Below are 14,731 nucleotides of genomic sequence, written 5' to 3'. Positions count from 1 at the left end.
TGCCTTTTCCCTTTCTCTTCTGCACAAACCTGCGTCTCTCTCCTGTCAGACTCTGATGGCTTTATGTAACTGTTTAAAAATTGAACAAGCTTCTTAACTTAGTTTTAGCAGAACACACTTTTTTGCCTTTCTCTCTCTCGAATGCACATTAAGAATAAAGATTTCCAGAGAAAATAAGACCTCTTCCATCCTCTGACATCAGCCCCTGCAGCACACAAAGCCGCGGCCCCGAGGACCGCATTTTCCGGACGTTCTGTTCCAGCACAGGCTGGATCCGCATCCGCGGCCCCGGCGGGCTTCACAGCCGGGCGCTGGGAAGACAGAGTCATCCCGGAGGAAACACACAGGTTAACCGCGGCAGCACCACCCACAGCGGAAGAATCCTAGAAAGCAAAAACGAGGAAAGAAACCCAAAACCCTTGGGTATGGCAGCAAAAGCCCCGAGGGGCGCGCAGGGGTTCGCCCCACGTTACATCCTGAGAAATAGCCTGTGACCTGCCGCTACCATGAGAATAAGTATTTTTTTTTTTTTAATACAAGCTGAAAAAAAATTCTCCTCTGTGTGACAAGATGAAAAAGCTTAAGAAGAGAGTCCCTCAAGGCTCAAAAGAGAGAGGCAAACAACCCCCACCCTTTCTGTGTGTTTGTATTTCTCACTTACAACCGTTTCCAAGCCAGAACTGCACTCGGCGATGCTTCAGGTTGGCAATGATGGTGGAAGAGACTTTCAGGAAACTCAATAAAAATATTCAACAGCAAGGTTTGTCACTAAAGCCCTTCTCTTCTTTTCCTTTGTCTATCAGGAAGCGTCTGTCTGTGTTTGCACTAGGGGCTTTTATGGGCAAACACTGCTTCCCACTGTTTGCACAAGCTGAGAACACCAGACTGCGTCCGGACCGGGGCCACCAGTTATATCCAACAACACGCAACACCAGCATCTCTCGCTCGAGCTATTTTGTTCACAGCTTGCAGCTAAACCACAGCGCTAGTGGCAGCAGGCTGGGGCTGCCAAAGGCACCAGCCACAGACTTTGCCCAGCTCCAGTTTTGGGAGACAATGAGGAAAGCGCGCCCAGTTGTGCTCCTGGTCAGCACGGCAGCAGCCCGGGCATCTCCCAGTGTGCATCCTCTCCTCCCAGGCACCAGGCAATTCCACGGGCCATCCCACAGCAGCCTCTTTCTGCTCATTCACCCTGAGCATCCCTGGACACGGCGATCCCATCCCGCAAATCCAGAGCTCGTGCTGCACACCAACCCTACCAGCCTTCCCCCAGTGCAACGGTGCTGTAATTCCCCCAGGACGCAAAAAAAAAAAAAAATCCTAAGGGACACAACTGCAGCGAGCACTGCAATCCCAGCAGCATAACACCACATTACACACGCTGACGCTCAGCGGTCCCCTGCACCCAGCAGAAGGGGATGCGGCAGTCCCACCACGCTGCTGCACGGAGCCTAGGGCTGCGTTTGCGTTCCTGGGGACGGGGACGTCGCAGCACAGCAAAGCCACGACTTTTCCAGCATCCCACACCGAGGTGTTAAAGAACAGGACGATTTACTGTGATCACCTGCCGTTTATCTCGCGGCTGTGCGGAAGCTCTGACCCGTTCCTGCCCACACCCCCGGCAGCACGTGGGGCGCGCTGTTAAAGACTACAAACCAGCTGCCGAAATGCTGCCAGTCGTGAGCGCTGTGGTTTCTTCCTCCTCCTTTGCCTGTCACATTCCCACGCCACGTTCCCAGCCCAATGCTGTCCCCGGAGGAGGTGCCCTCCACACCCACGTGCTGCTGGTTACGGGTGTCGTATCCGTGCATCCCAAGTCGTGGTGTGCGTGGACAGCTATGGGGCGCGTGAGCATCCCGCAATGGGCAGGAACCTGCTTTGGGGGTGCAGCCCCAAAACCATGGGCCACGCGTGGAACAGATTGGCCTTAGGGACCGTCCAGATAAGAAAGTCCAAAGTATAGACCCAAAGTTTACACCGCAAGCGGGACCTCAAAGCCTAAAAGCTGGATGGAGGAGCCACCAGACCACAGGTCCAGAGAAGAGAGCAGCGTCTCAAGGCAAATCAGCACATTTTTAGAGCCCTGATGGAAAGACTGCAGCTTGACGAGGTTTTTGGATGTGGCCTGCTTCGGCATCCGCGCTGTGCATCCGGAGTCTAGCGTGCGGATCCAACCAGGCAGCAGAAGCGCCATCAGCGACGGAACACCTAACGCAGATTTGCGGAGCAGTGCTACGTGTTGCAGCCACGTCAGGCGAAAAGCAAATAATGAAATAATAACTGGAGGAAGATCCTGACCCTTCCTCAGAGGCTGCAGAGGTGTGGCTGCTGGCACAAGAGCTGTGGCCGTACGCATAAGCGGGGGAGCTGACAGGGTGCAAAGGGAGCGCACATTCCCCACACGGGACGGGGCTCATCCTTGCAGGGACGTTGCTCCCCAGCACGTCGCAGGCAGCTGCAAAAGGGAGCGCGATGCCTGCCTTCCTGACCAGAGCTTCAAATCGCACAAAGCCTGTCCCCAACGCAGACTGAGCGGCTCTCGGCCACCCCCAGCTCCTTCCCCTTTTTGCACAAAGCCACGAGGGATCGCCGCCCGCCCACGCGACTCCCGCAGAGGGGGCTGCGCCGTGCTCCGCGTGACGCCGACGACCGGACCAATGCGGCACGTTATATAAGCTATACGGGAGGGGAGGCAGCTCCTTTCGCACCCCCACCCATCACCTGGTTAACCCCAAAATCACAGCAGCCCCACAGCTGCCTCCGACAGCGGCGCTCGGCTCCATTCCTCAGTGCCAAGCAAGAGTTACCCACCGCCAAACTTCTGACCTACTTCTGCGTCGCGCTTCTGCCTCTCCCCGCTCCTGCCCTCAGTCCCCAATTAAATCTGTGTGCGATTTCCTCAATTATCCTCTTCCTGCTAATAGATGTGGAAAGAGGATGCCATAACAATGTATTCCCCTGGCAATGGTTCAAAATAAATCTCAGAATTAATGTGGAAGAGTGCCGGATGTAGGAATACTTTAATTAAACATAAATGTATAGAAACGAGCAGTTACATTTAAGAAAGCTGATCTTTTGCTGTCACCACAATACTCAACCTCTCAGCCGGGCAGTGAGAATCCTGGCGCTCTTATTCAACTGTCAGGCCACTAAATCAGCACTCACCTCCCCCTTCTGCGTGCTGACGTGCCGCTGAGGCCAGCTGTCTCAGAACACAGCCATACTCCACTTGGCACAACCTAAACAGCAACGCGCGCGGGCATCCTGCTTGGAAAACACTCGAGTTTGGAAACGGCAAAGCATCCTAAGGCTTGAAACAGACAAATATACATAACCGAACTTGGGGGGAACCTAAACAATAAAACCCTGTTTGGAAATTTTTGCAGGAGAAAAAGTGTACACATACCTTTGGAAAGAGGAGGAGCAGGAACAGAGAACTACTTGAACACAATAAGTAAGATGTTTGGCAGGCACTCGCAATCCTGGATGAATACAGAGATAATTGGAACAAGATTTCTAATTGAGACAAAAGCCGTCTGAGGAATAGGTAACGAGCAGCGCCCGGGAATCGCTCTGCCAGTTTCAGAAGACGTCAAGCCTTTGTTCAACTTTATAGGCCCCTTCCGACTCCGTTTCTCGCGAGGTAAGAAACTGCAAGCCTTCCTGAAAAGGAGGCTTTAATCCCGTGCAAACGACGTCTGCACACCTACAAGCTGCATGTTCCACCCCTGAGATCCTACTTTATCCCCTCTGTGTACCCAAACCCGCATCTTGGGCCAAAACGCCATACCATCTCCTAACAGCTGGATAACAAACCGCAATTAAACCCAGCGCTGCAAAGGGAGCTCAGGGCAGCAATATTACAGAAGAAATAAAGTTTATTTTAAACCTGATGGAGAGTAACACGCAGCACATTGAAGGAAGCCGATCACGTCTCTGCTGCAAATGCCCAGTACAGTCAACAGGCAGCACGTCCGTAGGCACACAGCAAAGAGCTGGTAGGGTGATCTCTAAATTACTTAGGGCACCGCGGTGCCGGCTGAGGCTGGAATGAAGGGAGATGAAGACCTGAGCCAAGGCAGCAAAGGCAATGTCTCCGCAGCGAGATGTGAAACCATCTCCCACAGCAAGGAACCGATGGGCCAGCTAAAAATCACACAAGACTGCAGAAACGAGCAGGCTTTTGCTGCTAGAGATGGACTGGGTAGAGGAAGAAAAGGAAATAAAACATTTTTAAACTATTTTCCAGTATTTCTTCACGATCGGTGTGGGACCTGGATGTTAAAAATTATTAACACTTCTGGGAACAGAGTGCCATCTCTCAAAACCCTCGGCCCCTGTGTGTATGAGAAGGGCAGTAACTCCCATCCCACTGAAATTACAAGCAGCAATACTCGGCTCATCTCTGGAAAACAGGCTTTAAACATCTCCCGAGAGGCTCGAAACAAAAAGCTGCGGCTTCCCCTCTCACCCCCCCGTCGCTGTTTGCTGTACGTACACTAAAGGCCTTCGTTTCCACCTGAACGCACACGTCCCGCAGCTATTTTTGGCCAGGAGTGACGTGGCGTTGTTTGCATAACTGGGTTCTCACCTCATGATCTGCCGCTCTAATAGTTTGCAAAATAATAGCTGGAAAATGTCCGATTCCTAAAGAAATGTCTGTAACGTTCCGTTTGCCTTCATTTTAAGGTCAAAAAAAGAAAAGGGGAAAGAAATGAGGAAAAGTCTTCTGCAGAAGCACTACAAAATGCTTCAGTGAGATGTAAGCCAAATGATTTAGTGACGATCAGCTGGGACGCGGGGACTTAGTTCTGCTGTTTTGGATGAAAAAGTACCAAAGCAGAAGGGACAAAACAGAATTCACGCAGGAAGATAACAATTTTGAACAGCGGAGTTTTAAGCACCACAGCCAGATCCACCGCAGACCTGATTTGTAACGACTCACGCCAACCCAAAGTATCATCCATAGGAAATGTAGACTTATCAGCGATGGTTAAAAACAAAGGCAGAGCCCAAAATAGCAGCGTTTCAGACGGACACGTCGCTTGGATGGTTCTCAGCTGTCAAAACTGAGCTGTAATCACACATCTCTCCTGAGGAATATTTGATATTTGTCCAGTGTTAAAAATAAAAGTGAGATATCTTGGAAGAGAAAGAGATGGCCCTAATAGAGAACATAGGGGAATAAATTATACGTACAAAAAGATCGAACCACTGGTTCTTCTTTTCCAGTCCCCAACTACCAGCAAAAGATGGACAAAATCCATTTCTAGAACAACTCTTGTCACTGCAGAATGCTGCAGAGGGGGGACCGGACACTTTCCCAATCGTGCAGCTGACTGGAGGAGAATTGACCCGTTCTGTTTCGGAAGTACCGGTGCTTCAGGTTCCTACATCACTGCCAGCCAAAGCTTTGCCTCCCAGCATGGTGCTGCAGGAGCACGAACTTCACATCTGGGCCAGATTATTGCTCAGTTTACACTCGAGACATCTCCCTTCGCTACCTTCCTCCCTCACCCATCGCTCTTATCCACCCCTGCACCCAGCATGAAGAAGGCCCGAGGTATTTCACTGTACATACTGCACTCCTTGGCTCCGGGGAAGTCAACGGATAAATAACACAAGACCACGAGCAGCTCAATCCCTTACAAACCCTGGCCGTAGCAAAGAGAAGGGACAGAGGCAGTGGTGGGGAATAGCTCTCCCTCTTCATCTCTAGGAAGAAAGGTCTCACCTGCACAAACCACGGAGCCGGGGGGAGAGCCTAGGAACATCGTTCTTACCCTGCACCGGGACGTCCGCTCACGGCGCTGGCCGGCCGACTGTGCCACGCTGGATTTCAGCAGGGGAGTTACACAGCGAGCACCACACAGTCCAGCGACAGGGAAAACCCCTGAGGCTACACCGTTCAGCAGGCTCGGTGGAGGCGAAACAACGTGCCCATCTGCGAAAGACTGCATTAGCTTCTTAACTACTTCACGGAGTCGCTGGGGAGCTGAAAGCCCCACAGCACAGACCGGGGTCTGTCGTACCGCAAAGACTGGAAGTCTCCCAGAGGTGCTCAAGCCAGCAGTGGCCCACACAGCCCAGCATCTGGGAGTCACCACTCACAGGACAAAGGCAATCCCACACAACAGCGTCTGTCAGCATCGCCCTGCGCAATTCCAGGAACGCAGTCATCCTTGCCAGGACATCCGAGTGCATCACTGCTACGGTGAAGTCTTGAAATGGTGTAATTTACCTTTTTCTCTTTGTTTTCTCGCTTTCTAGAGGACATCACCTCACTGCAGCCCATTTAAGTGGCAGAAAGACAATTGCAACAAGGCAGCCCTGTCACTGCTTGGCCACATGCTGCTCGCGATTCAGCTCAGTCCCGTCCCCGGCATCGTGCTGACACCGATGCGACCTATCCACTGCCACATCTAAACATCTCAGAGACACCACGTACTCCTGCAGCACACCAAGTCTCCTTTGACAGACAGTCACAAATCACCGCCTGGCTCCTGTGGGACCTGCTTCTTTCTCCAGGCAAGAGAACACCTAAAAATTTGGAAGCATGTCAAGAGACAGAGACCTGAGGAGCACCCGTCATACAAAGGTCAGTGGTGGAGTTGTTTCTGCTTTTGGATCTGTAAGTCCTTGTAGGAGGAGCAGTGTGACAGGAATCATTCAGTACTGACTCATCTCTCCTGGAGGAATCTGCTTCTCGGGCATCCCACTCCAGCTGTGGCTTACTGCAGGCCTTTGCTGGCTTGCAGGAATTATTTTAATTTCCTTTCCTTAACCAAATCATACACAGCATCACTGGGGAGAAACCCTACATCTGACAGAGCAGCGGCAGACGAGCAGAACTGCACAAGACAGCACTTCGTGAGCACGTAGCAGGAAAATCCACCTTGGCGTGGGAAGTGATGGCAAACAGTATCTAACGCTGGTCCCAGCAGTACTGCAATCGGCTGTTATTCCAGCTTTTTTCCAGCTGCACAGGAGTGCAACCACTGACCCTATCACCCCAGACGGAGCTAACATGAACTGTCTGCTCTTGTTCAGATAAGACTGATCTCTGAAGGTTACTGGACAACAGGACAATGTATTTCCCTAGATATTAGAGGATGAAAGAGATTGATCAGGGGAATTGTTCTCTATATTCTGTGCAGTCCATTAAGAGATGAAGTTTTCCCGGATTCATGGAGGAGCTCACTGCAGGCCACGTGATTTCACTAATACAATACCCAATAACCCCTTTGCACCTTCTTATCCTGTTGGTTCTCCAAGTACAAGCCCATGTTGGGTTAATGCCCTGACTTTAATTCAGGTACGAAAACCACCACAATTCCATAGGAGAAAACCCGGGACAAAATCAGACTCTCTGTTCCTCCCTGTGGTACCAGGTAGCAGTAGCTTGTTACCCAAACCCACTTCAACTTCTTGATTTCAAAATGCAGAGTAAAAATCAACTTTGGCAGAGCCAAAGCAAGTGCCCCCTCCCTGCAAGCACCAGATTCCCCCACGCCAGTCAGAGCATCACAGCAGCATGGCGAGGTGCGCTGTATTCGGTTTTTATGAACGTAGCCCCTCCAAAAAAGGGAAAGGAACAGAGGGGACGGTCCTTGATCTTCCTTCCAGGGTGTCAGCAGAAAAAAAATCAAGAGCTTTGGGCACAGCTCACAGCACCACGGGAGCAGGAGAGCCCTGCCACCGCCACGCTGCCGCTCTCCGTCACAGGAGCCGCAGGGGAATCACCCTTGGCCACGGCAGTCTGACAATGCAGTGAAGCACCTCGGACCTCACCTCTGAGAGCACGGGGAGCCCCACACGTGGTAACCGCTTCCCCTCAGCCCTTGACGAGTTTCTGGATGTGTTCACCTAGACAGTGACAGCACTTTATATAGAAGATGCATCTCAGAATGACGTCTCAGCAGCTACAGAAGATTCTGAAGCTATGACCTGCGCTTTCACCCTTCCCTCCCAAATTCAGCTCCTTTTCAGCTAAATCCTGGTGACAGTGCAGTGGCCTCGAATCACAAATGCAGCCAGAGCTTATGAAGCACTACAAAAGCATTTGTTCCAATATTTACTCAGATTTTTCATGCTACACCTACCATGGACTCTCGTTTTTTGAGAGCATAACGCACTGGGGAAACGCAAACCACACAGAGTATCTACTGCTGCCAAGCAAAATGTCATTAAGGTCTTAGCAACGCAACACAAATTGAGTTTACACTGCAGCTTCTTTTGTATAAACCATATCCCAGAGAGAAACACGGTGACGAGGCTGAGTAATGAGTCAAAGCAGAGCAATCAAGGTGGAACTACTGAGCAACAGGGATAAGGATCCATTCCAAGCTGGCATTTAAGATGAGGATAGAGAGCTTAATCTGGAGTAGAGAAGAGGTGATTATGTGCAGGCATCATTATAAACACATTTGATACCATGTAGGACACCTGCAGCTGCACAGAAAACACCCCAAGGTCCAACTGCACTACAAAGACCATCACAAACTGGAAGCTGGGATTCTCCTTAATAAAGGCTTACGTGTAACCTGTGCACAGCTGAGAACCTCTTCCAAGTCTGGAACTTCAAATCTCTTTCTTGTGCTACCCAGAACAGAAACCCACAACTCACAAGTTCACCATTCTGCATTGGTGAATTTGTTATAATATTCATCACAGTCGCCAGGGAGAAAGTTCAAAGCACGGTCCGTTCACGCGAAACGGATGCAAATGGGTTCAGGGATGACCTAGAGTTCAGCAGAGACCATTTGCATCCACTCAATGTTCTCCATGCTCTGACCAGTTCACAAATTAAAGCGGGTTAGACACTTCAGACCTCAGGAGCTTAGGGGGCTGCACACCCCCCTGATGCAGAGATCCTCGCTGAGCGCACAGGCAGATGGGGACCACACAACAGCATCAGAGTTACGAGGCTCTGAGACAGGGGCATCAGGGTCTGTCAGCCCGGACTGAATTGCTGTTTCCTCCTCGAATGAGCAAGCCGGTTTTTTAATTTTTTTTTTTTTAAACAATATTACACAGAGTTTTTCAGAACTTGCAAAAAAAAAAAAAAAAAAAAAAAAAAAAAAAACATTTATAAATGCCTAAGAGTGGCTTCATGGAGAAAAGCACTGGAAAAAAAAAGCTACCTAAGGATTCTAGAGGACTAGCAGAGCAGGTATCAAGACACAAAACAAATCCCCCCAAAACACACAGGTCAGACATACTCTGCCAGCAGAAGTACTGAACGTTTAAAACGAGGGAAGAGAGACTCCAAGATGTGAGATTCAAAGATGTATTTTCCTGGCAGCCTTCCATACATGCATATAAACCCCTCGTAACCAGCACACTGGTGCTTAAACTAATTAGCAGCAGGAGAGTCACAGGACCACCCTATTCGCGTGGACAGGATTGAAAAACGACTGCGATTACATACGGCTCACGTTCAGAATGCAGCAGCGCACGATCTCTGCCACACCCCCTTCCTCCCCAAAGCAGCAAGGCAAGGGAAACGTGGTGCAGGACACATTTCAAATAGGAAAAAAAAAAAAAAAAAAAAAAAAAAATCCGCTAAACAGAATGCTCACTCAGCATTATGCCAGAAGGTAAAAATAGAAAGCAGAGAGCTGGTACTGAATCTCAAGCAGCAGCCCCTGTTCATCGCAGCGCGGTGCGAGCGCCAGAGAGCCCCCGTCAACTTTCCCTTCGCTCCGTTCCCTCGGAGGCTGCACGTCGTTTGAATTTCCTACCTCCTCAGAAACACGCCAGCGGGGAATCGGCTCTGGGGAGCTGCAGGCTCGCACGCCCACCGCCATCGCAGCCCCCCGCCAGCCTCCGAAAACAGCTCGTGACTTCGGGAGGAGAAAGGACAGGCTGGGCGGGGGGGTTTGTGAATATTCAACACCTTTGCACAGCAGGACTGCCTGTTATCAGTGCAGGGGATGTCAGAGAGGCTGGCTCTCACACAAAGCTTCCATTCCAACTAATTAGACAGCGGCTTCCTCCGGCATACAAATTTGGGCTTTAGTCCCTTGTGAAAGAGCATACAGGGCAGGGAGGGGCAAAAGGAGCAGAGAACACAAATGTCTGCAGCCATCTTGCTGAGTTAAAGGCTAAATATTAAATCTCCAGTCACAGGTAAGATAGAGAGAACCAACACACACATGCCTCCACGCACTGAGAGGATGGGTCCGGTTTTAGGATGGGCTGAACCACCTTCTGGAGTACGTCCCCACAGCATTTGTCTGTGGGAAGAGCTGAGACCGCTTGGACTGGACAGCTAACTAGGAGCAACAAGTCCCTTCATAACCAGCAGCAGAGGCCAGCGACGTGGGTCAGAGCTCAGCCAGCCCAGGCTGGGACTGTCATCGTCTGCTTCTGCCACCCGGACCACAAAACACCTCCCAGAAGTGCTCCGGAGCTGGAGAACCTAACTCGTTTCTCCCCTTGTCCCCAGGGATCAGCCACGTCCCAGCTGGCAGGACCTGCCTGAGGGTACGTCACCGAGGCACGATCGCCGCCGAGGGCCCCGTCGGCGCTGGGGCAGCCTTTTGGGTTACTCTTTGGTGTTTCGGCTGCTGCTGCAGCAAAGCCCGCCATTCTGGGCACCTTGAGGTCCCCGGCAAGTTGGTATCAATTGTGCCAAACTGCTCCCAGAAAAGTAAATTCTAAATTACACATACAACTCCACCCAACTCCCCTCTCCTCAAAAAAAAGAGGATAGGAAGGGGAATGTTTTTTGCCAAAATCTGCACATTGCGCAGAGCAAAGAATAAGCAGCCTCCAAGGAATCACAGGGCAGCTGCTCATCACCAGCTCTGCGTTTTCGCATGACACAGTGACACCAATGCTCTTTCTGCACATCTCTCCAAGGGCCCAGATGGCACCAGCGCCACTAAGACAAGCCCAATGCTTTGTCAGTCTCCTCTTGCTCTCTCTCCAGCTCATACATTCCCATTCCAGATGGAAATCAGGCACAGTTTCCGCAGAAGCCTGGCCTCTGGTTTGGAAGTATAACCCACCGCTTTCTGTGCTTGCTCTGCCACCCGACTGGTCATCAGCTGCCTGATGGCAGCGCTGAACATGTCTCCGAGGGCGTCTTGATCAGCACCCAAAACCAATTCTCCATCCCCGCGATGCACAGGTCTTTGGCACGCCCATGTCTGAGCCGAACACCATACACAGGTCTCCGTGCTCATGAGAAGCTCATTTTCCTTTCCGGTTCCACATCCTTCCTAGGTATCACCACTGCAGAAGCACAGTTTAAGTAACCCTTCCCAAACTTCAGCAGTATTTTTGGTTTGCTGAACTTTCAATTCTCCGCTGCCTTCGTGAGAGTGCTCTAACGTCAGGTGCTATTTCCGATCAGAAACAGATCTGGAGACGACTCAGGACACAGACCATCCTGCTTCTCACGCACTCAGCAGCCATACCATGTCCAAACAGAACAGCACCTTGGTCTCCAAGCAGGGTCTGAAGGACAGCTACGAAGGCTGCAAAACATTTGGCTCCTCTTAAGACATTAAGAAAGTGTTTGATTAGTTAAAGCAGACCAAACGCATCCAGGCACCGGTCAGCATGAGATCCTGCACGCAGAAATGGTTTATTTGAATAACACACGTGCTGATGTGGTAGGGCTTGCATACTTTACGACTCATTGCTGTAACGGCACCTCCTCAGTTGCCTGCCTTTATTCTGGCCCCGAGGACAAACAGCTCTATTGGCTTTGGATCATCTTCTCTTCCAGGAGCTCAGATGTCCAGCACACCTATAACCTGAGCTGAAATAAGCTGTTTATGTATGGGAAACACGGTCAGACCCAAAGGGAAGGGAGAGGAAAGGAAGGGCTGAACTCCCTGTCTATCCTCTGGATTGTACCCCAGCCCACAAAAAAAATCAAGAAAGAAAACAGAAAGGATGGAAGATGGCATTCCAGAAAGCCACAAGTGACTGAAATACCAGTGGTCCATCCCTGCACGTGTTCCCGGGAAGCCAACACCCAACACAAGGAGGCTGGAGAAGTCAGTCTCACTACCAACTTACTGCTTCCACGATGGAAAAACAGACACAAAGGCCAGGTCCTCCCTGGAAATCACATTCCAGGAAGGCAGTTCATCTGATGTCAAAGGGAACACAACTACAATAAAGGGCTGCTAAGGAAGGACAGCAACGGGGAGGGAAAGAGCCACAGAGACAACCGCAGAAGGTCAGTTCCCCCTCTTGATTCCAGCAGGGAAATTCCCGGCTCCCAGCTCATCCTTTGTTTGTCTGCCAGAGAGGAACAACAAGGGCTAAACCTCTTCTGCCCTGTTCACGAGAAAACTCTCCTCGCATCACGCTAGCTGCCAGCTGCAAATCTGTCGGGTTTTGACAACCCAGAGTCTTATCTGCTGGGTATCAGCGAAGCCAGACTCACAAATAACACAAATCCAAAACAAGACCATGGAATAATCAAGGTCTCCTGACTTCAAACACAAGGCACAGTGCAGATGAAAAACATCCTCCCACCCAAGCAAGGAAGCGTATCAGACAAACGGTACAATTTTTGCCATTCTTTTCTGATTTTTTCCCAGAGAAAGACATGGATATCCCCAGGCCTGCAACAGCTTTCACCTCCCCTGTTAGAAAGATCATTCACAAAAAAAGAACAAAGTGGACTGTGCCTGTATTTGCAAAACACTTCGGGGAAAAAATCACTGACACGAATTTGTCACTGAGACGGTGCTGGTAGCAGTACCAAACCCAAAGGACACATGGTTAAAGAGGGAAGGAAAAAAAAAAAAAAAAATCACCAAAACCACCAAGCAAATCTACAAGCAACCTGAAACACCTCAGTTCCCTCCGCCTGCAAGAAACCTGCAGCCAAAGAAACGGGAGGCCCAGTGCCTCCGCTAGACCATAAAGCCTTCGAGACACATCGAAGGGAAACTAATCCGGGGGGAAGAATAACTCTAACAACAAAAACCACCCCCTTCTGTGGCTGAAGGACCCGCAGACCCAGGAAGCCGTTAGCAAAGCACGCTGTTAGTTCCCGAGGCCGCACGCGCGCAACGCGGACGCGGCGCACACCGCCAGCCGCCGCCTTACCCTACTGATCTGCAGCTTCTCGGCGCCGGGTTTGAAGAGGTTCCATCGACGGCCGCCGTTCCTGCAGGTCCCGCGCACCTTCAGAGTCTTTGAAGCCTGTTCGTTCTCAGCTGCCGGGGTAAAATCCACAGTAAAAAAAAAAAAAAAAAAAAATGGAATGACAAAAGATAAACGCTGTGCTTTAGCTCAGGCTGGGGGCGGAGGCTGTTCTTTTAAATGAAAGAAACAAAATTGTTTGCAAGAGAGTCATTCAACCTCTTCTTTAGAAAAAGAGAGCAGAGGGTATATTTAGGTGCTTTATTCAGCGCTCTTGGGATGCAAGAGAAATAGCGCAGCTTGGAGACCACAGAAATGCAGGGGCAAACCGAGAGCCAAGAGCCAAATTCAGAGCTGGTGTGAGCAGGTGGGGTCAGAGAAGCTGGGCGTGAAGCCGGAACGCTCTCCCGGGAGCGCCAGAGCCCCATCCGCGTGCGCCGGCGTCAGGAGCGCAACAGCTCCTGGGTCACAGCTGCTAACAGCACCTCCGCGCCCCGGACCCGCACGAAGCCCCGCTTCGCCGCTGCCGCGACCCCTACGATGCAATGCCTTGCAAAAGGAACAGCTCCGGAATTCATGCAGAAAACAAAAATGGAAAAGTCCACAAAAGCTGTTTTTCAAGGAAACTGGGCTACCCCTCACCCCAAGCGCTTCAGGCCAGTCCTGCACAGACACGATTCCGATCCAGCTTTAAGCGAGCTCTACCATTTACACCAAAGCTCAGCCTGGCCTTACAGATGGGACAAGCACAGAGCAGCTTGTAAAGAGGCACATGGTGGAACAGAGCTGGCGACTCACCTTTCAAAATTAAGCTCTGCTTTTCTAACCAAGCCAAATTTTCAGCTCCCCATCCTAACCCTCTCTTTTTGGGACGACGCCGCCATTCTGTGCGAGACCGGGGTTTTTCCCTCCCGCCTTTGGCAAGGTTAGATTCTAATCCCTTGCTCCGTCGGACACTTCACGTCCCCTGGCCTGGAGTGACAGCTACTGGGAGGAAGGAAACCGAGCTGAGCGCCGTTCGTGCCCCCACAGCAGCTGCGGCACAGACTCCTCTCACCAGGCGCAGGGGGTCCGTGCAGCGCACGCGTACGTGCCTGGGTACGCACCCACGGGCGCTCCCAGCCCCAGGAGGCTTGGCATCCCATTCGTGGAGAAAGGCATCCACAGAAAACAGCCAAGTTCTGGAATTCTTCCCCGAAGGATGCACAGCACTAATTTTGTTTTTCCTGATGCACCTCTGACCCAGGCAGAGGTTTCGGACTGCGCCAGGCCTGAGGGGTTTGAAACCAGACAGCACAGGGTCCCGGGCTTTGGGAAGAGCAGAGATCCACGCCTGGGTGCTGAGGCTCAGGTCACCTTTACCTCATCAGAGCACATGCTCCCTGCCCCAAATCAAAGAGGAGGGGATCCCTCTCTGCCCAGGACGGCAGCACAGAGCGCCGCGGAGCCGGGACCCCGCTGCAGCCCTGGCACGGCTGGGTGGGCAGCAATCCTGATTTTCTTCCAGCGTTGCTGGGAGAGAGATTGCACCGAGACCTATTTCCCAAACGCGATGCTGACGCAGGCAGCCTGCTGCTATTTTTAGCAACACGCGTTTCCCTTTCTAGACTCGTGG

At 51.3% G+C, this 14,731-nt stretch overlaps 1 protein-coding gene across 2 annotated transcripts in view; it reads right to left on the bottom strand.

The window, feature by feature from the left end:
• Positions 1–14,731, bottom strand: part of ARHGEF9 (Cdc42 guanine nucleotide exchange factor 9) — a 185,278-nt gene that overhangs the window by 141,686 nt on the left and 28,861 nt on the right. For both annotated transcript variants that reach the window (XM_086756110.1, XM_086756112.1), the window contains exon 4: positions 13,081–13,190. In XM_086756110.1, coding sequence (XP_086612236.1) covers positions 13,081–13,190 — 110 coding nt within the window. The remainder of the gene's footprint in view (positions 1–13,080; positions 13,191–14,731) is intronic.

Source organism: Chlamydotis macqueenii, chromosome 11 (assembly GCF_036417535.1).
Source record: "Chlamydotis macqueenii isolate bChlMac1 chromosome 11, bChlMac1.mat, whole genome shotgun sequence".
Lineage (NCBI taxonomy): Eukaryota > Metazoa > Chordata > Aves > Otidiformes > Otididae > Chlamydotis > Chlamydotis macqueenii.
The sequence above is the reverse complement of the archived record's forward strand: the minus strand, read 5'-3'. Positions and strand labels throughout refer to the sequence as shown.